Raw genomic sequence first — 23,658 nt, forward strand, 5'->3', positions numbered from 1 at the left:
TATGAAGCGGTAGATGAGTTTGTGCTCTGGATCTATGACAGAGTAATCATCCGGAACCTTCTCTCGCTGTGGGACAAAGAAATAATCCTCACCACTTCATCGACAGCTTAAAGCAGCACAGAGCATGTGAGCAGAGTTGGAGCAAACAGTGAGAAATATTTTGGACAGAGGATGGAGCGAGTATGTGTAAAGGAGTGAAGTCCAGCTCAACGCTGCCATTGTAAGGCAAGTGCCCACTGGGCATGCAACTGTTTATAAAGTAAAAGAAGAGTAAAGGGAACCAGCTGACCAATGTTTCACATAAGAAGAGGTTAATGTCATTTGACTCACTCAATATTTCAAACAAGTAAAGATGAGGTACAAGGATGAGCAGGGGTTCATTTGACTGCACGGGGGAAGCAACGAATAACATTAACAAGGAAGCGGGGAGCAAACCATTTTTTTCTCGCAACGTGCAACTCTCACTGCTCCTCTCTGGTCACATGCTTTGCACAAGACAAAAACTGTCACTGTTTCGTAGCATCATAACACTCACCGTCAAAGGGTGTTTTTTCTCATCAAATATTTCCAGAGAGCGATTTGAATCCCTGCAACAGGGCATTAACAATTACTTAATTAAAACATTAAACGTGTTAATGTAATCAATGATTTTTATGATTTACTGTTGACCTTCTGATCTACATGTCACAAGTCAAATACTAAAAAACAATATGTGTCCTGGACTTTCTATAATTATATTGACATAAGAGAAGACCATAAAGGCAAGTGCCAAATTGTGAACAATAGGTAATTGGCAGGAAAACACAATTTGTCAAGGCGTGGACTTGAGTGGAACAAGTTGACAATAGGAGTCAAAAAGTCATGTTTTCTTTTCTCTTTTTTTCGTGCGTGCCAACACATTCTTATACTCCCATTGGCTTACAGTGATATTTATCATCGACTAAACCAAGAGTCATAATCTCTTATTAAATGGGCGGAACATTTACATAAGAACACACACAGCCACCCATTATAGGTCACATTAACCTGTGACAAAACAAAAAGTAAAAAAGTAACTTCAGATATGATCATCTCACATAGAAAGTAACTTCAGATATGATCATCTCACTGGGAGCTAATAGAACAATAGTTACTGTGTTAGCTTCATTTGCAAAAGCTACAAAATGTATATTGATCATTGCTGGACGTGTGTGTCTGTGTAGGTGAGGATGTCATTTAATGACATGTCAACAAGGCCTCAACATTATGGTCAGATTAGTCAATAGGAAAGAATCATCAGAAGTCATTGATGCCCTAGTGGACACCAGGTGTAATTGACAGATAATGCCATAAAGTCTTTCAGTTGATATATCTGTGTTGTCATTGAACAGTAGAGCAGTACAAACAGAGTTTACTGTGACAATCAACCAAATCATCCATACCTGTTCTTAATGTGATAATATATTGCCAGTGCAACACTGAACAAGAGAGAGAAAGAGACACAGATAATGAATGACAACTGAATGCAACACAGAATAACTGAAATGCTGGTAATTTGAATGTGTTTTTACAAGTTACACCTAGGCCTATACAAATGAAGCAGATGGTAATGTCTTTTACCATTTGATCGTGCTCTTGAGGTTTGGCTGGCTCACTGTGCTGTCATCAATGTATATTGTTGAGCAGGAACTGTACTTTTTTGTCAGGAGTCCTGGGGACATCTGAAATAGAAATGACAAAGTTTACAAACAAAGACAAGAAATACATAAGTGAGAAATGCACTGATGACAGGTTTTCTTTTCTAGCCAGGTGTTTACTGCTCACTAATTTAGCTTTTTTATTCTAATTGATCAATTATATAGAAAAAATCACATTTTATAAATAGGAGGATATACCATTGCAATATTTTTTTATCAGTTTTTTTTTCAGTTTGAGCTCACTCCAGATTATAGCTCCCAGTAATGGAAAAAAAATGAAATGAAATACCTAGGCCTATCGCTTACATCACCAAAAACTATCATTTTACAGGGAGAGTCAACTTACATGATTCAGGTAGTTGCTTTTCCTTTTCTCACGCACTGAATTTGTGAAAAAAAAAAAAGAAAAAAAAATTAGGTTGTGAGACTTAAAAGGTGGAAAAAAAGTGTATTTTAAAAAAATAATCTTAAATACCGTCTGTCTGTGACTTGTTGAGGAAGAGAGTGCTAGCTCTGGGATGGTCTGAAGGGTTGGCTTCTTGGGCCAGTTCTGCAAAATACAAGTATGAATCAAGTTGCTGATATGCAGATGTGAACAGGTCAACTTTTGAACATGATTAAGTAAAAAAAAAAAAAAACACACCATCTGGTAGCTCCCTGTCACTGATGTGCTGCAGGTAAGTCCCGGTGTCTTCGCTCACGTCCTCTGTGGTGGTGATGGGACATTCCTCCAGCTCCACTTCTCTTCTATAGATCTTTGGACTCTCTCCAGTAGAGAAGCAGCAGGACACTGAACCCCCCATTGTTGATGTACAACAGTCCTGCTGCAGCCAATAGTACTTCCCATACACCTAGTACTAAGACTACCAGAGCTAACCAATATAAGGTCACTAGGAAAATCTGGAAGTAGATGGATCTGACTCTATATTAATAGGAGCAGATGTACAACGATGTAATACATTCGAATTGTATATTCAGGAACATTCAGGCCTTTTAGAGAAAACATCCAGTATCTGGGTTGGATCTAAGCACCGAGATTCGTCTGGGTGTTTGCAGCTGACACGTTCATGGCTTGTCAGCTGCACGGTTCTCATGCATGGTGGACAGGTTTGTTCTGGACTCCAATCAACTCATTTTACAGCAGACAGGCCAACTATAAAAAGTCATAATAAGCTTTTTTACCCGGCTCCATGGCTAGCAGGCTAACGCTAGCTCCCCGCTTCTCAATCCGTTCTGCTACGACCAGCACCAATCCATTTTACTGTGAAAGACTCAATATATGGTCTTAATACGATATACAGACATTAGACACGTGACGAAATCACCCAAATAGTGATACTGTGTAAAATCGTAGTTGTGCAGAATTATTTAAGAAACATAGACGCTAGCTTTGCATTAGACACGTCTTAGATGTCAAAACTGTCATAGCGATAACAGTCCACGGGACACTTCCGGTGTTTGGTTTTCAAAATAAAAATCAATCTTTGAAAGGAATAATCATCAGAAACGACCTATATATATACTTTCATGTCTGTTAGTGCTTTCAAACTAATTTAAAGTTAATTTGCAATGCTGCTATTTTAAATCCAGTACTGTTCTCAACACATCAAATGTCCTTGGTTTTATTTTTTGTATTAAATCCATATACCGGAAAATACATTGCAGTGTTGTACAAATTGTGCTGAGATTCACTTGCAGACACGCCCACCTTTATGACGGCAAACCGTTCGTTGAAAAAAAACTTAAAAATACGCCCACATAAAACATAGGCGTTTTTCTATAGGTCAGGTTCCGTAAGTCGTTACCTCATTTGCTGCAGTGTACTCGCACTGAGCAAAAAGGAAACACTAAATGTTTAAACGTATCTATGGCTTTGAATTGAGATATACAGTCCACAACGGCTGATTAATTCCTCCGGTTAGAGCATACTTTGAAGTGTTTACCTGTAACTCAAGCTAACATTTGTGAGCATCGTTAGTTTTGTTCCTCATAGATTACCAGCTCAGTTGCCAGTTTTGACTTATTCTACTTACAACGCCACTCCCTACATGCCACGCACTAGGTCCTACCAAAACACACGATATATCACATTGATGTAACCTAGTGACAAATGGAATGGAAGCCAACAGAATTAACATGTTTGCCTTATTTAACTGCCACCATGTTGTTAACACCTGGAATTACTTCCTGCTTTGATAGGAATAAATTATTAAGGCCCACGTGGTAAATCGTTCGTTAGTGGTTAGCCTTGATTGGCTGTTTCTTTATGTTTCCCTGATACCTACAGGCCTGTAATTTAATTTGTGCTATAAGTCTGGCATGTATGGCATATCTGACAATAAAGTTGACTTGAATTGACTTGATCAACTGATGGTCTTTGTTGACATCATCTTCACGTGTGTGGGACTTTTCTCCGGGTACTACCCAGGATCCAGAATCAGATTAAATGGGCACGAAAATATAAATGCGATAGACAGAAACGTCCAGCAGGTGGCGGTAAACATCCGCTGAGTCTGTTCGTCTACCTGACTGAGATCATCAATGAAGATCTGGATGGTCGATCGAGGTGTCCATAGTTATTTAGCTTCATATTTAAAAAATATTTTTTCACAGCATGGCTCTCGTACCTTATGATGAGAACTCGATACACGCGCTATCTAAGCTCCACAGCTCATCAGCTAACTTCACCTTCGCCAATCACAGCCTCCGTCTGTCACAGGACTGGAACCAGTTGGGAGTAGCAGCAGTGGTGTGGGATGCGGTGAGCAGCATGGATGCAGCGTCATTGCTTTATTGTTTTTTCCTCATTATAAAATCACTGAATGTTAATGACGCGTTTGTGGTGTCGTTGTTTTGCAGGCAGTCGTCATGTGCATATATCTGGAGCTGGGACAGATAGAACTTCCGGGGAAGGAAGTAATTGAACTGGGAGCTGGAACTGGGCTGGTGGGGATCGTTGCAGCCCTGCTGGGTGGGTGTCTCTCCATCAATATCCGTTAAACAGATACGCTCGGTTTCTTTAGCACATAAGTGTTGAATTCCAGAAAAAAGCTGTAGGATTACAGTTTTAATACGAAGCATTGAAAGGTAACCAATAATTTGCAAAAGACTAGAACGAAATTGGTCACAAAACACTATACACGTGTTCCTGTCATTGTATGTACCTGTCCTTTCACTACTTAATATAACAGTCAACAGCCATACAATGTTTTTTAACATGTAAACAACGGAAGTAAAGATAAGTGCCGGCAAATAGTTAAGCTTTTTAGTCTCAAATGCAGCACAGAAGCTAAATAATAGCTAAAAGGACAGATGCACAGATAGCTAGAAGCTAATCGAAATAAAGACATTTTATTTTTGATAAATGAAACGTTAAATCACTGTAATGGAAGTTCAAACAACAATAATAACAATAGGTAACAGTTTACGAAAACATGAGCCCATAAATATGCAAAGGTAAGCAATAACGTAATGGGAAACTAACATTTACTCAAAATTCACAACAGATATATTAAAATGTGGCTAAGTTTCATTTAACAATAAGCAAATTATTTGTAATAATAAAATATTAGTTAAAATTATTATTATTAAAATTATTTTTATAGGAAATTGATTAGCAAGTTCTTGCTTTAGTTGTATTCATATTTAGATTTTTTTAAATAGCGCTAATTTTCTAAATTTGGCAAACAAATCAGTGAACATTAGCTAAAATGAACACATGTAAAAGAAAAACCTGAATATTTACCCAGGTAGCCATAAAGTTAGCCAAAAACAAAAAAAAATCGGTCAAATATAATATGTGTGAACTGTAAAAAACACAGCCCTTAATGGTTATTGTTGAATTGATTCAGGAATCATTATCCATTATCCTGTCAATCATTGTCAAATACCTATAGCTAACAAAAAAGCTAAAAAGTTAACAATACAGAGCTGAGACAAAATGCTAAATATTAGCTGAAATAAAACCTAGGTATTTGGCTGGGCATAGCTGCAAGTCTCTCACGTGAAAACTTCTCAAGTCTAACTTTGTCAAAGATATCCTAGAAATAAGCTTAAAGCTATTTTCAAGTGTAAAATTAAGCATACTTTAGGAATATGAAAATGGCTCAAGGCTAGACTAGAGTTAACTGAGTTTCTCCAAGGGATTCAAACATTTCATGAAATTTACCTGGAAATATCCTGTCCTTTCCAGGTGCCAGAGTGACCATCACTGACAGGAAGCCCGCTCTGGAGTTCCTCTCTGCCAACGTGAAGGCCAATCTTCCCTCAGACCTTCAGAAATCAGTGACGGTGTCTGAGCTGACCTGGGGCCAGGGTTTAGATGGGTACCCAGCAGGAGGATATGACCTGGTGCTGGGGGCAGACATTGTTTACCTGGAGGACACATTTGCAGCGTTGCTGCAGACCCTGGAGCATCTCTGCTCCGACACCACCGTGGTTTTACTAGCTTGTAAGATTCGCTACGAGAGGGACACAGGCTTTTTGAGCCTGCTCAAACAGCGGTTCTCAGTGGAGGAGGTTTATTATGATAAAGAGCGGGACATTCATATATACAGAGCCCAGAGGCAACCACTGAGGAGGGATTTGTGACCAGTCACTTCTTTATAATGGAACTGTCTCACTGATGACTTCACTGTCCATTGGTTGATCATTAAGAACCAATAACACACAAGGTTCTCCTCTACTCTTTAGGTAATCTCAGATGAAACTCAGTTTTTAAGTCAACCTTGTTAAACATGTTATCAGGTAGATATTTGCTCTTACTTTGCCAGGACATTTACAAATGGCATGTTCTGCCTAATTCTCAATCTTCAATCCTGTTAGGGTAAATGCACCTTGTATAATAACTAATTTTCCTTTGATAGGTCTTAGCCTTCCTGGGTGTTGTCATCAGGTTTGGAGGTCAGGCACATTTAGCAGCTGTGTCTACCCATGGCTTTTACACAGGTAACAAAGATAACAAATTCATTCATAAACCTCATCTTCAGAAGATAAATATTGAAACTAGGACTGTTAATAGTCAGAGGTTCAAAAGGCATGCACATTCAGCAGCAGTTTCAATATTATCTACATTAAGTGGTGACATGATTGTGAGGATTATTTTTTATGCTCTTTACTGCCAAAAGTACGTTTTTAAGTCAGACAATTTTCATTTAGCGCAGCGTGGGAAACTTCTCCTTCTTACAAGGACTCTACAGTCACATTGTAACCAGTGTGGCTTCATTGTGGCTCAGGCCCATCTTCTGTGCCAATGGCCTGCAATGATTTACAACCTTAAAAAGAATATACCAGAAACACATTTTATTACCAGCTGCCAAAATTGCTTAACTCTGACATAAAGCACTGTATAACACAAAGTCTGTGAAATAAAATCCATGTAAAGCAACAAAAGCATCAGTTCATGACTATACATAATACCTTAAAAAATACTGTATAACTGAATTTATTAGCATGAAAATATCCACATGAACACCTGTCTTTAAATTTGGTCACACATTGCAATCTCTTCATAGAGTGTTTCTGAAGGTTTTGGGCCCATTTGATATTGAAGACTGAAACTGGTTAACAGGATAATCTGCAGCGGTGGGACATAGGTGAAATGTCAGAGGATTGTATAAGCAAGGAAAAAGTGCAAATAGAACTCCGCATTCCTGTAAATGCTGGGTGGGAACGCAGCATCTGCTGAATCAAATACAGCAGGTCCTGGGGTCTCGTGTAAGTCGTCAAAAAACCCTGCACAGTGCAGGGTCGCTGCCCCCCTTAGGTTATTTTAGGAGTTATTTTAGGCATCTTTACCCTAAACTTTGAAAACACACACACACACACACACACAACAGACCTTAAATTTGCTCAGTATTTTGCAAAAAATATAATTTCTTCTTTTACATAACATGTGGCTTATCTTTTTTGGCTTATGTTCATGATCCCATCATTAAAACGTTTAAAAATCGATTTAAAATACACTCTGAATGAAATCAGATAAATTACCCACATACATTTGTTGAACTTTGTCAAGTTGACAACTTTTTACCAGACATGTCACCGATGTTGAATCAGGTTGTTAACCATAGTTTCTTTAGCGTTGGGGAACAGAAATGTTAATGCAATTTGTTTATGTGTGAAAAACAAGGCAAACGAAAGGCATAACTAAAGCTGAAAAAAACAAAACAAGAAAAGATAAAATATGAACAAACAAAGCAGCCCATCTACACTTCCAAAGCAGTATTAAGTAACAGGTATTAATGCGAGAGCGCAGTTATTGTTACAAATTTTGCACAAAAAAGTGACCTCGAGATTATCCAAACCAACCTGGAGTCTCAGCTATATAAACAGTCCGTCAGTGGTGGTGCCATCAAGCAATTTCCTTGTTTGCTGGTGATGGTTCCCTTTTGTGTCCAATAAAAACCAAAGAAACAAAAAACAAACATACACAATCTCTTGAATCGCCACAAAGACCCTGTAGAGATGCAATCCACTCTGGAGGAGTTCATATCAACCGTTGAAAACAAATGTTTCTGAATTTAACCCAGTGAAATTGAAGGTTCTATTACTGGTGAGTCACGTTACAGATTTTCTGGAGTTTTCTTCGTTTCTAAAAAGAAAGCAAAGGAGTAGAAAAATTGGGGCGGGGCATCCAGGTGCACAGCTCTATGCTGAGTCTCTGTGCCTGATGTGACGCGTGACCTGTTGGGCAGTTCTGTGACAGTTCTACTCCGATTTGTGACAGTACAAGTCCTTGAGGGCTTTGAGTTCCTCAATGAGAGTTTTGTTCTGGTTTTCCAGTACGGCCACACGGTTTTCTAGACATTTGACATATTCCTTCTTCTTCCTGCGACATTCACGAGCTGCCTCTCTGTGGAACACAGGAAGCTTAACGTTATGAAAAAAATAGAAAAGAATTGCATATGAACAACTTTCATTAAAATGCTAATGTTCTGTCCCAACAAAAAAACAGCAAGGCAGTGCAGTCAAATAAAAAACAAGTGGAAATGTTTTTCCAAAACAAAAAATAAATGGAATTTTTGTGTCACTAAAATCTTTTTAAAATTCCAGACGAGACTGTAGCCAACTCCACCACCATGTGGAGCAGCAAAGTACTGCGCTGTGGTACACTTTTGTACAGTTACAGCTATAAGATTGTATCAAAACAAGCTGGAGCTTATGAATTGAGATGAAAACATGAGGTGTGCATTAACGAAAGGACAATTGGAAGGTTGCCAAAAAGTTTTGAAGTTTGAAAAAACTGACAAAGAAATCATTAAAGCTATTAGACAAGTCACATACCTGTTCTTCATGAGTCGAACCTCCCTTTTGCGAGTGACCTCCTCTGTGCCTCCTGATGTGCCCAGAGCAGGAGAAGTGGCCATGACCACTCCTGGGGTGATGGCGCTGGTGGGGGCTGTGCGGATCTGGTAGGCCTGGACGTCGCCAGAGGCAGCTGATGGAATGAGTCATTTACACGACACTTAGAACGTTCATTGAAATTAATTTGCTAACCTTCCACTGTTGAAACGTCACACTGCAGCTCATACATCTGCCAACCAGCTCTGATCGGACAGCTGATCTGAGCGGTCCTACCTTGTACGACCACTTGGTTGCTGGGCACCAAGATCTGCTGCCCATCACTGGTCTGAGCGTACTGCAGGATGGTGGTGCCGGACTGGGCGCCAGCAGCACCGGCCATGGTTAGCGTCTGCAGACCCTGAACTGCTTCTGTACCATTGTTGGCCAGTTGGATGGCTCCTCCCTGGGTAATGGCGACTTAAAAAGAAAAGAAAAGAAAACAACATTAAAGGTTGCAGTGAAAAACAGATGAATCTAAGATTTGAAGACTCATGTCATCAGGGAAAACAGGTTCCAGTGTTAATCAACGTTTTTGTAATACAGCATTAAAAAAACTCTCAATCTCAAGTTACAGAGGGGGCAACTGGACAGTGGACACCCTGAAACATCAGTGACTGAAAGATTGCTCTCTTTAAAACTACAACTGCGCACTACAGCTACAGCTACATTTAACAGTTGATTTTATCTTCTCTTGCCTATAGTGTTATGTCAGGCAAACCTGGCAACACTTCAACTCATACAGTCCATAAGTACACAAATATTTTTGAACATAATTACCCTGTAATTATAGCCAAAATCCTCTTCTTCGTATCTCACCTGCATCCACTCAAACTATGTTAAATTGTAGTTGTTACATATTACACTATACTCTTCAAGTTTTTTTATTATTACATAGTGACAGGCTTAGATTTACTACAGCACATTTCAATAGTGAGCTCCCTGCTTCCTAAGAAGTGGTATGTTTACAAATGTGTTGTAATCCTGAACATGCCTCTCGTATCCAGAGTGGACGTTCAACAGTGGACACAGGAGGCTAGACCAGTTGTTCCCAACCTTTTGTCACACGAATGGAGCCATCAATCAAGATGGGGCAGACCAACTGCTAACCAATGTGTGAGTTTCTTCACCAACTGCTTGGGTTTATTTTAAAAGACCGTTACAGTTCAGGTGTACTCACTATACTGGCCACTGCTAGTCTGATAGATTGGGGTAGGCATGGTGACTGTAGTGATGGCAGGAGCTGAGTCATCCTCCGATTTCTCTTCCTCAATTTTAGGCACCGCTGGCACGTCTGATGATAGGTCGTTTAGAATTTTCCTGTGAAGAAATGTTTAGAGATTTCAGACAACTTTGATGTAAAGTAGGTCCCGTGTGTGCTTTAATCATCGTATTTGTAAAGCATCAAAGCACTTGTGATGTCACAGACTTCCCAACTGAATCACTACAGGAATGCAGACCTGTATGATGGTCTTCTGGACAGGATCTCTCTCCTCTTCTGAGAATCTGTTAGGCTGTCAATAGACTCCTGAGAGTCTTCACTCTCAGGGAAAGTTGAAATCTGCAAGTGAAAAAATAATAAGAGAACTTTCACTTCGACATGACTAAAAAAACAGGAAATTACAAGACGTAAAACTGAAGACACACATGCAAGTTGATTTTCTATCAGGAAGCAATACTGTTCATCGCAGCCATCGCAGAATCTTTTCCTCTCACCTGGACTGTCTGGACCTGTGGCGACTGGATGACAGATGGCTGTGCTGCTTGAATAACCCCATGCACCTGGACAGTCTGACCGTTGGGCAATTGCACTAAGGTGACTGTGGGGCTACTGGTCGACACCTGGCCTGCAGCTACGGATGCCTGGAGTAAATGTAAATCATATGTAAATACTTCTTAAATAATATTCTCAAATACATTTCAGAAAAAGTTAGTAGACATCTAAAAGAAAATTGAATGAACTAAAATCTGTGTTTTGTCTTTGATCCTTTTACAGACCCTTTACCTTCAACAGACTAAAGGTTAAATAAAGACGTTGTTTGGACCGAGTCAAGGTAATTGCTTTAATAAATCTAAATGTAACATTTTGCTAAACTGGTTACCAAAGATACTAATGTTCATATTTTGTTAGAAACTTACACCATGTTGTATAGAGACCGTCAGTCAGGGGTCACATGTCAGACTTTCATGTTCATAATATTGGACACATTTATACACAAAAGCCCACAGTCTCTTGGTGCCATACATGTTAATACGTGTATCTTTGATTGTGCTCATTCAGCGGCAGTGCACGCACATGGTCTCTTGACACCGTTTAAAACACTTTATATTAGATGGTGCCCCTTTCATTTTGTTACTGACAACCTGTTTTTACTTGCATGACTACTTCATATTTTCCCCCAAACTTTCAGTTTATATTTTAACTAATTTGTCAAAAAAAAAAACAGGTTAAACAATTTGAAATTAAGATTTTGGTTTTAATTGCATTTTAATGTTACGCGAACTTTATTTTTATTTTAAACAAAAACGTGCGTTTTGCTTTCGCCATAATACCTGGGCCAGTGCGATTTGCTGGGCCTCAGACTCGGAGACAGCTGTATCACCACTTTGCTGTGTGTCTGCACCAGCCTCCATGGTCATTTAAAATCTGCAGGAAATAAGGGACATACGACAACGATTTTTATGTGTGTCAGTGAGCCTCACAGAGATTTCATTTTGGCGCCGAGTCAAAGCTCTGAAGTCACAACTTCATGTCTTAAAGAGGGTGTGGCTTAGCCTAACATGCTAACACACAACTCGTGTAATCTTAAGATTGCCTACAGCCATTTAAAGAAATAATCGGTTATATGTCGACCGAATACTCACATAATAATATTTTGAAAACAATACACAGCTACATAATTATACGCCACGTAAGCATTGACAGCTACAGGCAACTTCTGAGTCGGACTGGAGTCAATGTTAGCATGTAGCACGCTAACAGCTAAAATGAAGTACACCACTGTGTTTTTACAAAAAACAAACAAAACAACTGCACACAAAGAACTGCATAATATTTAAACGTAGTTACCATGATTATGTCGCAGCGTTATTCCGCCGCAGTAGAAAGTAGTCCGTTGTCTGCAGCCAGTGCTAACAGTATTAGCAGCTGAGAGCTACATGGAGGGAAACGTCTGCATGGATTGTAAAGGCACTTTTCTATCTAACTAGGAATGGTTTGGAGTAGATTTTTTAAAAGACAAATTCAATGCTTCGAGCTGATGCGACTCGTTGCTTCTGTAACAAGATTCGATTTATTTTTTATCAGTAACGTGAAATGTTTGAAACCCACAGCATTTTTTTTAAAAAAAATACTGGCTACAGTGAGGCAGTGGCTCTTGCAGAGACTGAGTCATTTTGTCAGCCTCTGCAACACAGCCGCCATGATCTCTTTGTTGGCTTTGTACGGATACCAGAGCACAAACTACTTCTCTGCTCAGCCAACTCTATCTGCCTAGCAAACATCGGAAGCGTATCCTCTTACCAACACAGGCTCGCTTCGTCACTCCCGGGTCTACGGAGCTCCACTTTTATTCAGACCGACACGTAAGAGACCGCGTCAGGCTACACCTCCGTCGCGTCACCGAGAACAACAACAATGAGAGGAGGACGAGGCAGACGACGACAACGAAAATCTGTTCCGTCGACGGCAGCCGACTGACTACGATGAGTGGCGGAAGGACACGAAGCTCGGCCTTCGTGACGACTTGAGAATTCGGAAGACTCAGACTTTCGACCGTTTGCAACCCCTCTGCGCACGCGTCAGTTTAACTTCTACCTAATACAACAAAATAGGAAAATAATTTTTACAAGCAAAAAACAAACTAACAAACACCCCCCCCCAAAATAACTAAAATTACACATGTAAAATACAAATAGGGGATTTGTGAGTCTCAGTAAAAATATAATAAAATAATAAAATTTATTCAAGATTCAAGATGTTTATTGTCATAAACATTTTTAGGATGAAGCCACTAAGTGTAATGAAAATCTTATTTTGTTGTTCCCCTTTAACAGCCAACACACATATTACATAATTAAAACACAACAGTGAACTAGTAAAGGTAACAAAAGTAATGCAAATAAATAAAATACATAAATTACACTGTGCAAAAACAAGTAAAGTGCACAAGAGTTTTATGTAAAGAGATATATAAAGGCCATTGGTAAAGTGCCAATGGGATTGTTGTTAATGTAAAATAAAAAAGAACTATTTTCTTTTCCCAAATATTATATATAATATTTATCTTATTATAATCCATTCTGTACATATCTCTGATGCATTTTGCATGAATTATGGTATCCAAAATGCCAAATTTTTAACAATTCACAGATGTTTTTAAGGCACAAAGAATTCAGCCAAAATAGATAAACAATAAACAAAGTATTTGCCAGTTTTCTCGAAGTATAGCATCTATTATCTACACAGGTTATTCCAGTGCAGGGTCGCAGGAGGGCGCTGTAGCAAAACCCATCTGTCAACGGAAGAGTTCGGGCCATCGCAGGGCCTCTGTGATCAGTTTAGTGTCCGATCTACCTAATCCCCCAATGAGCATGTTTCTGGGCTGTGGTTGGAAACTGGAATACCTGGAGAAAATCACACTTGCAAACCACTGATCTTACCAGTGAGCTGTTAAAGCAACCTACATGTTAACGACATGTGCCACTGTGTGGACCAGAAGTATATCAGAGTAGTTAAATTGGCAACATAATAAAAAAGAAGACAAAAAAAAAAATGCACAGTATAAGTTGGCCAGAGGTACTTCAAATTTGGTAGAAATGTAATACAGTAAAATTAACAAAATACTGCATGGATTGGCAAAAACTGTAAGCAAAACTATAGTTAAATCGACTAATTCTAGCAAATCTTGCTAAATATTGGCTGTAAAAGGGCAATATTATAAACACCGATCAGATGGTTAATGTAGTCAAAACAAAACTAAATTACAGCTAAGAGGAAAGCGGCTTCTAAAATGTTTAAAAAAGAACAAAATATTGATTTTCCACCCCCTGAAGTCTAGCAGAAAGAGCTCAAAGTCAAAATATCTAGATTTCCATTAAAACTAACGAAATAAACAGAGCAGACGTCGGTATGATGTATTTAAAATTCAGCAAAATGGCTAAAGTGTTGACCAAATTACATTAAATAATCCCAAATGGAACCAGGGGACTAACCATGCTACCAACATATGACCGCAACACTAAAGAGTTCACTTTAATATTGTCATTTGAGGTGACTTTTTCACAACAGCCACACGGTGGCAGCAAAATCCTTTTTTTCTTCCCGTTACAAGGGCCCCAGTCGCACAGTCCAATTGTTTAGGGGCATGTTCTTTTTTTTTATTTCATCCAGATAATATCACTTAGATTGGATTAGCTGTTACTATAACAATGGCTTTTAACCACAGCCACATTGTGAATGTAATGAGCACACCAGGGGCTCCAGCTGATTTGTACTGCTATTATTATTGTTGTTGTTGTATACTGTTTAAGGTCTTTCTGATTCACACAACATTTCCCTCTCCTTGCCTGTCGTCTCTGGCCATAAAATGTGCTCATTAACTCTGTCACTGGAGCCGTGTGAGCGAAATGGGTTCAAGCTGTGGCAGCTGGTCAAAGTCCTGCGGGGAAAATGAGACTTCAGGCCAATTTATGACCATCATCTCCATGTGCGAGGTCATTTTGGAGGACTCTGGGTACACACACAGATGTCAAACACGGCCATCTTCATCCTCCGAGTGATTGACTGTGCTGTTCCAACAAACATACACTCTGCTGCTCACCGATCCCGTGTCCTTTACCACAGGAAGCAGCCAGTCTGTGTTCTGCAGCAAAGGCCTCTGGTTCAGCGCTGAAGGACTGATAATGACCTGTGCACTCACCTGTTCATCCTCTGAAACTCTCAGAGCAAATCAAACAAATATTTGTCTGGGAGCAACGGCCATCTGCATCTACTGATGCATGTCAGTGACCTGATTGGACATTGATTTCCCTTTATAATAATCAGCAGCTACAGGATGGTGGATGGACTGTAGCACCAGCAGTTTGCTGGTTTTCTCATGAAATTAGAACTCTCAAAAACGTGCCCACGTGTGTATAAAAATGAATAGAAGTTACACATAGAAGAGTTCAGATTTGACCAAGAAGTCCTTGAATCCCAAAGCTAGTAATTTTGACTAAAGGTTTTTCAAAATTGCTACAAACAAAAGGCTGATCAAAGAAGAGAAATAACTTTAGATTATTTAGGAAATAACCAAAGGCCATCAAAAAGATACTTAGCGAAAGTGTTCACAAAAATCAAGGTTGAGTGTTAAAATTGTGAAATGCAAGTTTTCAAGGGTATGTGGAAATGTATCAGAAAACCTGGAGGTTTAAACATCTTGGTGTTAACAGCTTTGCTACTGAACCACTGCTAAAACGAACCATATACAACAAAACGTCTGTGAAGAAACATTGTACTGCTATTATTATTGAAAAAAAAAACAAACAAAAAAAACAAAACAAAAACAAAAACAAAACAACATCAACCAAACAGATAACACAGCAAAAAAAGAGAACACATGATTGCCAAAAGATTAGCCACCTGGTTAGCTAAAAATGTAAACAGCCAGAAGAGACAGAGATTCAGCAAAAACTGCTCAAATTTGACTTTAAAAATGGACATGTATTAGTTTTAAAATGGCTAAATGTCCACAAGTGGAAAGTTACAATTAATATATATATATATTAAAAATGAACAAAAATGAAACTTTTTTCTTTCAATCAATAATCAATTCTGACTACCCTCACATTATTCGTCATCATATCCATATTACTGACATTTGACATAATTTGAACAAAGCTCAGGATTCCAGCAGTGATCCAGAGATTTTAAAAACTCCTGAATTGGCTCTAACATATCAGATTACAGGGATTTTAATGTGCAACTTTTCAAAAACGCCCACAGACAGCCCAGAGGAAATGATGCCACCAACCATCCATAGTAGGGTAGGAAGAGGAGGAGGAGGATGAGGAGGATGAGGAGAAGAAGGATAGGCGTTTAATCTGCACAATATGAAGCAAAAATCCTGACTCCAATCCATAGCTATTCGCTCTCTTCCTAAACCCAGCTGTCAAAAGCCCTGGCTTAATACAAGCCCCCCACCAAAAAAAAAAAAAAAAAAAAAACCCACAGGCAGCAAAAACCCGAGAATATTTTCACCAAATCTCCAATTTTTCTTTGCCTTTACATCCTTTTTTAAAAGACATTTTACTATGTAGCTCAATTTGTCCAGTACTTTTGTCCTGTGTGCGAGTGTTGTAATACACACAGTCACATGAAAAAGCGTGACCCTTTCCTAGATCACGGCCTGCAGCGAAGCCCCTGCCTGTCTTAGCCGCGTGGTGCCGTGGTATTGAGTGCATTAATAACGTGCCTGATATATTCTGTCAACACTGTTGTTGAATTTTAAATGTAGTTCTCAATCAAATAAGCAAATGGAAATATCATGGCTGTCAATCAAGCTGGGCATTGTGGGGGATACGTGTTCTTATGTGTTCTATGTGTGGAGGAGAGAACGTTCCAGCGTTCAGAGGCTGGAATAAAAAAAGACAAACAGAGAAAACAGGCTGCACTTGAATATCACTGTCCTTATAAGCCCTGCTTAACTGTCAATCACATTATGTGATAGTTTTACTTTTCACTTACTACAGTGGTCTCCAACTCCTGGCTCAGGGGCCGCTTGCAGTCCACAACCTTTTCACACGTGGCCCATAATGATAATTGTCAATAATTTGATTTTTTAATCATTATTAAAATGCTTTTGTTGGTCATTTAAAGATGAGAAGATGAAGATTTGTACTAGCTGTTTCAACTATAATATTATACAATATTTATATTTAACAAAAAAGTATTTTTCTGAGATATTATTGCATGTTGCAATAACACATCTGCTGGTAGTCTCCAGATGTTAGCCCAGATATAATGAGAAACAGCAATAAAGAAACAGCAAGCAAATAAATAAGTGAATAAATACAAAAAGAAAACAAAACAAAAAAAACACGTAAAGCTAAAGAGGTACAGTTTACCAGAGACAAAAAAGTTATTTTTTTAGCTAAAAATTATAAATTCAAGTTTCCCTCATACAAACAGAGCCAAAGTTAACCACAGAATACCAACGCTAACCAGAAGTTTTCCAGAAATTAACTGGAAGCTAGCAAGGCAGGAGCAAATTAAGCATAAACAAAAATAGCAAAAGAAAATAAAGAAGTTGCAAGTTATAGCAGCTATAATTTGCTGAAATTTATGCTGAACAATAATGTCGCTTAAAGTTTAAAAAACAAATTTGAAAAAAAACTACCTTAAATGTTACAAAATGGCCTAAAGCATGGATAAGTGCTAAATCATCTATTTAATGACATACATTTGTCATTTAATATTGCCAATGTACACACACACACACACACACACACACACACACACATATATATATATTTATATATATAATTACCAATAAACTCCAGACACAAGAATGAAAATAATAAAAAACTGCAAAAAAATTAAAGGCTATATATATCCTTACGATAGCAAAAAAAAATGCAAACAAACAAACAAAAAAAAAAACAAAACACTTAAACAAATTTTGCCAACACTGTACTTGAACTGTTGAATTGTTCATTTGAATTTATCAAAAAAAAAAAAGAAATATAAAAATGCTGAAGCTGTCAATCAAGCAGTTGGTGAGCAGTGTGGGCTGCTGTATATGTATGCAGCAGAGGAGTTGTCGTCTTTCAGAGGGAGGCTAAAGTATGAATACAGACAGCAGAGTACGTGCTGCATTTGAATACCACTGACCTTATATGCACACTTTTCATTGTACCTTCAATTACCTGAGTTGCATGTGAACCATTGTACCTGGCTGGGGTTGCCATGGATACTGGGCTCCCTGGTTCATGAACAGCTTCTCAAATGTGAAGATGTGGCTTTCAGAGATATCCAGTAAAAATATATTCTTTGCCGCTGAGGTGCAGTAGAATCAAACTGCAGCCACGGCCGCTGCTGCTGCTGCGAGGCAGGAGTGTTATCTAACACACAGAGATTGTGCTGACCCAGACCTCTTGCTAATCTGGGCTGCAGGCAACATCGTGTATTGGCCGATTTCAATCAATCCGTCAAGGTGTCAGCACCTCCTCCCCTGGATCCCTCTTCCTGGAAGCATTTCAAAACCAAAGTCTTTTTTTTCTTCAGTCTGACTAATCACACAATTTATTCCACAAAGAGCAGCTATCTAAGTCATGTGACTTGCCGGAATAGTTTTTGTTTTACTGTATAATAAAATGGAAACAGAAATACTCTGATCGAGGACTACACAACAATAGCACTCACAAAATGAGTCACAAATGACTGACTCCAGAATTGAAGGCTTTGATTTAAGTTCAGTAAAATTCAATGTAAATTCAAGCAGAGACTCAGTTCTAACTTTTCTTCACCATGCAGGAATTGGTAAACAATTAACTTGAACACACCATGACACGGACCGTGACATCAAACTTTGACTAAGAGTCAGCTCTTCAACTCATAGACTCAAAACCACAGTGTCTCATTTTTATTTTAAATTGATTTCACAGAAACGTTTGAGACTCAACTCTGACTATGACTCAGATTTTCCAATCTCTTGAATCACTTTTAGAAACGTTTGAGACTCAACTCTGACTATTCTAACCTTTTCTCTTTGATTTAGACTCTGACTCGGACATGACATACATTTTTCTTTGATGACTTTGACCTGTTCTCATTTGAACCTTTTCTAAGAAATAGAATGAACTTTCAGTTCCAACATTAAAGGGAAAAAAGGCAAATTTGAGTTTCCACTCAGTTCACTTCAGCATCAGTTTTAGAGTTAAAGGTGTGTGAGGTTGAACAGATGAGAGGAAAGGCTGACTAAAAAAGGAGGAAACTTTAACATTAAAATAGGCAAAATTAGCATCAGCCTAAAATAATTAAATAAATCCAAAAAGTCCAAAAAGAACAAAAATATCTGAAATATTAGCAAAAACAATACTGCTCAAAGATACCAGGAATGCTCTCCAAAATGTACCTAAAAATTAAAATAATAATAAAATATTAGTAAAAAAATACAAAATTACAATTGCATCATATTTTGCAGGGGAAACTCATTCATGAGCACATCTGCCCTTGTTTCAGTAGTTAATAACCCTGTCATCACCATATTTGTCCTTTTGTGTAAGTTCTGTGATTCGTCTTTTAAACAAATTCAAAGCAGAAACCCTGCTGAAATGACAGTAGTGTCATCGTGGGATCGTTCGTCCTGTAGTTTTGGTTTTTGATTGCCCACGAATTTGAAGCTGACTTTTCACAGTCTGTGAATAAATCTGAAGGACGTGGGAGCGCAGAGCTGCAGTAGATCCTGTCCACTAATTAAGATTCTGTGCTGCTGAGGAATGACGGCTTCTTCCTCTGAAACATGACGTTCCAGCTCTGATGGAGTTTGATGGACATGCAGGAAGTTCAGCCCCAGTGAGCACAACACACTCATTTAAAAAGGCTGATGTTAAAATACCTGCTGTCATATTAGACCGTGAGCCTTGTCTTTGGGAGGAAACTTCACTTCTGCCTTGAATGGAACATGTATCAGAGACGGTTTCTTTTTACCTCATGTTTGGAGAATCCTGTCACCAATTTAAACCATAACAATTTGGCTTTTTAAATCCATTCTGTTTATTTTTTAATAAATAAAAATTTATAAATTTTAATATTTGTCTTTTTCAGATTGCATATAATAATTTATAAAAAATTACTCCGATTTTACTTCATTTCTGAAAAAATATTTTCTTGTGGTAATTTCTTTTCTTTTTTTTTTTTTTTTGCTTTTTGAAATTATTTTGATGGTTCAGTCTAAGCATTTCCTTGTCAGCATTTAAAATTGTAATGGATTTTTTCTAAATAAGTTTTAGTTTTTTTAATGAAAACATATATTTTATCATTTGTTTCGAATGTGTATAGCAATAATATTTTTTAGATATGATTGCTATATTTTTACATAGAATTTTAGGTCCAATTTTGGATAATTCATAGCTCCTATGGCCTTATTTTTCACCACTTTCCACTTACCTTGACCTATTTTACAAATTTTAGTGATTTTTTTTTAAAATTCATGACCAAATATAACCTTCCGTTATTTATTTAGTGGAGGTTTAATGTACTTGTTTTGCAGGACCCCTCCCCACCACCACCTTATTTTGGTCACAACAAGTTGACTGGAGCATTTTTGGTTATTTCATTCTTCATTTTCCCTTCAGTTGTGTCCTCTCTGCCTCACAGCTGTCCAGTACCAGGACATGACAGTGGTGAGTTTGTGCCACACTGAACCTTCAGGTCATAACGTGTCATTCTGGACGCACTGACTCTTCCCGGCAGAGGCCGATGCTGCAGCTCAGTGACACAGAGCGTGAGGTCATCCATCAGAGAAGGCTAGTGTCTGTTAATGTGTCACGACTGACTAAAGACATGGTCACAGTCAAGGACAGGACAACGGAACAGCTACATTTGGACGTCCTGTGGTTTCATGGGAGGAGAACGGGGCATGTTTGTAAAGGATCGCAAGTTTGAATCCCATGTGCCGTGCTCCAGAAAACCCCTCCTCCTCCTCCCCTCTCCATCCCCCCAGGAATCAGTTGATGGTTTAAACAAAGCAGAGGACAATACAGTTGGTCATTCTTCTTTTTCTATTGAATTATTCCTCAAATGCTTTTATACACAGCAAAAGAATAATAAAAAAAAACATGTTAACATCAGTGTTACTAAGAGCCACATGATGGATGAGAGCTTGGTTTTCTCCAGGCACTCCCACGGTCTACAAATGTGCAGGATCAGGTTCATCGTTCATTCTAAATGTAGGCGTGAATGAATCTTTTTAGATTCACGGAGATAAATAGGCCGTCATAACAATAACAACATTATGTTTTCATTTACTTCCAGTAAGTTAGGTCTGTGCACTCACATACAGCCAACACTGATCTAATACATGCCATATATGTTATATTTTAATTTCCTTCTCAGGTTCACAATAACTAATAAAAGAAACCTTGACCTTGACCTTGAGGTTGAGGTTGAAGCCAATCCCAGCAGTCACCAAGTGAGGGCAGGGTCCAGGTCGTATATATATATGTATATATGTATATATGTATTCACACTCACATTCACACCAACAACATGGTCAGTTTACCCCATATGTTTCACAATATGTTCCATTATTTTCTTCTTCTTCTTCTTGTTTTTTTTATTTTTTGGAGAAAGTTTCAAGTTCCCCCAGACTTGATGGTCTTCAGGCCTGGACCATGGGCTTCACTCCATAGACTCTGGTAGGACTGACTAAGGTAAATCCAAGTCCTGCAGTTTTCACAGTCGGTCTTTACAGGGATTTCTTCTAATTCCTTTGATATTTTCCTTTTGAAATATTTGAGTGTAGATGGCAACAGGACTAAATGATCATTTCTAAATTCTTGTGCTAATTCACAGACAGATTTCCATTCTTGCTTGGAGACCAAGCCTTTTGCACAGAAAGTTTTCTCTATACAGCGATTGTGACATTTGGGAAATGTTTCACTTCCACCTGTGCCTTTGTTCTGAACAGCGTTGATCTCTTTGAACTTCGTGATAAAACTCCTTCCCCCTGTTCTTGACACGTGGAAACATTTTCCACACTTTTGTGCGTCCTTCTCTTTCTTTGTCAGCGTAAAACATTTTTCCTTCTGAAGTCCTTTGTTGTTGACACAATGCCTTCACGAGTGACGGCTCAGACTATGAACTCTGAAAGCTCTTTTATGTCGAGTGTATTTGAAAGATAGAGTTTGGGCTCGTGGTTCGCAGGGTTACTGTTTTAATGTGTATCGTTGGTTTGTGTTACGGTCTGAAACACTCTCCCAGCTTTAGGGAAATGGATTGTTTTTGTTTCAAGGTAAACCATTACACCTCCTAGATTAAGCTCATGTATTTTGCTCTGAGATTCATAAAATATCTCGCACTGAACCAAGTCAACATGAAAAAACTGTATTTATTGTTTGCCACATATATATGTATATATAAATATACCAAAAAGCCATGGGAAATCAAATCATGCTGTCGTCCCTCACCTCTGTTTTGCTGCCGAGTTCAAAGGTTGCCATGGCTACCAGCATCCCAGCAGGACCAAGGTGCGCTCTGCCCCGGAGCCATCAGAGTAAACGTGCTCTGCCGACGGGTGGTGAGAATACATTGACCTCTGACCCATCAAGGCCCTTGTAGTGCTGGTGAACAGGGAGCAGAGGAGGTGGAGGAGATGTTGTAAATTCATCTGATCCCGCTCACAGGAGCCACAGGCTGGTGGGGGCGTAGTGGCCTCGTCGCGTCTGAGCCCTGAGACTCAGGCCAGCTGTCTCCAGGATTTCAGAGGAGGCCGTGGGCGAGAGAGATAGCCTGCCCTCTAATCCACAGAGTCTCTCTCACCTTGTTTCGCAGATAGTTCCATGTATTGTGTCAGATCTTTGCACCTGTCACATGCTGCAGCTCGCACCAGAGATGCTGTGTGTGTGTGTGTGTGTGCGCACAAATGTGTGTCATAACAGCTCAGATGAAAAGAGAGTAAAAGACACAGAAATATGGTGCAGATTTGATTTTTTTTCACTATAAAAAGTATTTAAAAATATATATATTTACTCTAAATACAAGTTTGATACAACAGGTCACCATCACATATATTTAATACACAATCTTCAAGTCCAACATTTCAGTTAACGACTTAAGAACGTCAACGTTTTGAGCAGTTTGGAGTAGTGTTTTAACATCAGGGACAAAGACAGGAGCAAAGCTTACTGTAAGACAATACGACCGTATGAAACACCTGAAGACACGTCTTCTGTACTGTACTGAATACACTCATGTCTCCCAGAGAACAGATGAGGAGTTCACACCTCACCAAGTCACGTTTTTGTTGAGACCTATTGAACCAACAGTGTGTGTTCATTTGTTTTTTAATGAAACACGTTTAAACACAACAATCACTTGTGTCTTCAAAAATCATTTTATATCTCTATTGTCTAATGACAACGACAACAGCAGCAGTTAAAAAAAGCAGTTTTTGTTTAATGCAGATTGTTTAATATTTTGTTTAATATTTGTTTCCTTTTGGATTGAAACGTTTTGTTGTTAATGAGAAGAAAATAAAAACGACTGGAAGTGTTTTTCTGCTTGGTGTCCTAACTGTGGTTTAGCCACACTGCAGTCTCCGTCAGTTTCACACAGTGTTGGTCCACCGACATAAAATGGACTAATAATGTAACTACAGTTGGTCAGAGTTAGTCACAGATTCAGAGCTAGAAGAAGAAAAGCTTAACCTTGATGTGATATATATATACATATACATATTTATATATATATATACATATATATATACATACACACAGAAAACCAACAGCGTGTTTCCATGCTGATGTGTTTGCAGTAGGGAATAAGAGAGGGGACAGTCAGGAGCAGGGTTATTTACTGCGTGGCCCAGGCGACCTGCCCGTCCTCACGTCCAGCCCCTGCAGATTAAGATGCAGCCGCTGGCTGCTGCCACCGCGGGCT

General features: G+C 38.7%; 3 protein-coding genes and 1 long non-coding RNA gene across 13 annotated transcripts in view; 2 read left to right on the top strand and 2 right to left on the bottom strand.

Annotated features, from left to right (window-relative positions):
* LOC103389563 (cyclin-Y-like protein 1) overlaps positions 1–3,861 on the bottom strand; it is a 5,669-nt gene extending 1,808 nt beyond the window's left edge. Inside the window, exons 1-7 of the mRNA XM_008325018.3 lie at positions 2,320–3,861; positions 2,152–2,226; positions 2,023–2,057; positions 1,600–1,700; positions 1,422–1,457; positions 536–587; positions 1–66 (exon numbers count right to left, since the gene is read on the bottom strand). The exon at positions 1–66 is cut by the window's left edge and continues 31 nt beyond it. Coding sequence (XP_008323240.1) covers positions 1–66; positions 536–587; positions 1,422–1,457; positions 1,600–1,700; positions 2,023–2,057; positions 2,152–2,226; positions 2,320–2,479 — 525 coding nt within the window. The 5' untranslated portion in view covers positions 2,480–3,861. The remainder of the gene's footprint in view (positions 67–535; positions 588–1,421; positions 1,458–1,599; positions 1,701–2,022; positions 2,058–2,151; positions 2,227–2,319) is intronic.
* A 136-nt stretch (positions 3,862–3,997) lies between these two features.
* Positions 3,998–7,062, top strand: mettl21a (methyltransferase 21A, HSPA lysine). The gene is made up of 3 exons (XM_008325017.3): positions 3,998–4,437; positions 4,536–4,647; positions 5,869–7,062. Exons 1-3 carry the CDS (start codon positions 4,291–4,293, stop codon positions 6,264–6,266), a joined length of 657 nt encoding a protein of 218 aa, XP_008323239.1. The 5' UTR covers positions 3,998–4,290; the 3' UTR covers positions 6,267–7,062.
* On the bottom strand, positions 6,963–12,876 carry LOC103389560 (cyclic AMP-responsive element-binding protein 1). Of its 7 annotated transcripts, none has more exons than XM_025062228.1 (9): positions 12,541–12,876; positions 12,088–12,172; positions 11,571–11,664; positions 10,734–10,880; positions 10,478–10,578; positions 10,198–10,337; positions 9,255–9,437; positions 8,961–9,114; positions 6,963–8,529 (listed from the first exon to the last, which is right to left on the bottom strand). In XM_025062228.1, the coding sequence occupies exons 3-9, from the start codon at positions 11,655–11,657 to the stop codon at positions 8,385–8,387; spliced, it is 957 nt and encodes a 318-aa protein (XP_024917996.1). In that variant the 5' UTR covers positions 11,658–11,664; positions 12,088–12,172; positions 12,541–12,876; the 3' UTR covers positions 6,963–8,384. The 7 variants fall into 7 exon arrangements, with proteins under 7 accessions (XP_024917996.1, XP_024917995.1, XP_024917997.1 ...); XM_025062227.1 differs by having other exon boundaries at positions 12,088–12,190; XM_025062229.1 differs by lacking the exon at positions 11,571–11,664 and having other exon boundaries at positions 12,088–12,190.
* On the top strand, positions 10,817–23,146 carry LOC103389561 (uncharacterized). 4 transcript variants are annotated; one of them, XR_003051713.1, is made up of 4 exons: positions 10,817–10,902; positions 11,014–11,071; positions 20,355–21,190; positions 21,348–23,146. It is a non-coding gene; the product is annotated as an uncharacterized LOC103389561 (long non-coding RNA). The 4 variants fall into 4 exon arrangements; XR_001761093.1 differs by having other exon boundaries at positions 20,355–20,761; positions 21,115–23,146; XR_003051712.1 differs by having other exon boundaries at positions 20,355–23,146.
* Positions 23,147–23,658: the final 512 nt, after the last annotated feature.

This window comes from Cynoglossus semilaevis, chromosome 14 (assembly GCF_000523025.1).
Source record: "Cynoglossus semilaevis isolate Cse_v1.0 chromosome 14, Cse_v1.0, whole genome shotgun sequence".
Taxonomy (NCBI): Eukaryota; Metazoa; Chordata; class Actinopteri; order Pleuronectiformes; family Cynoglossidae; genus Cynoglossus; species Cynoglossus semilaevis.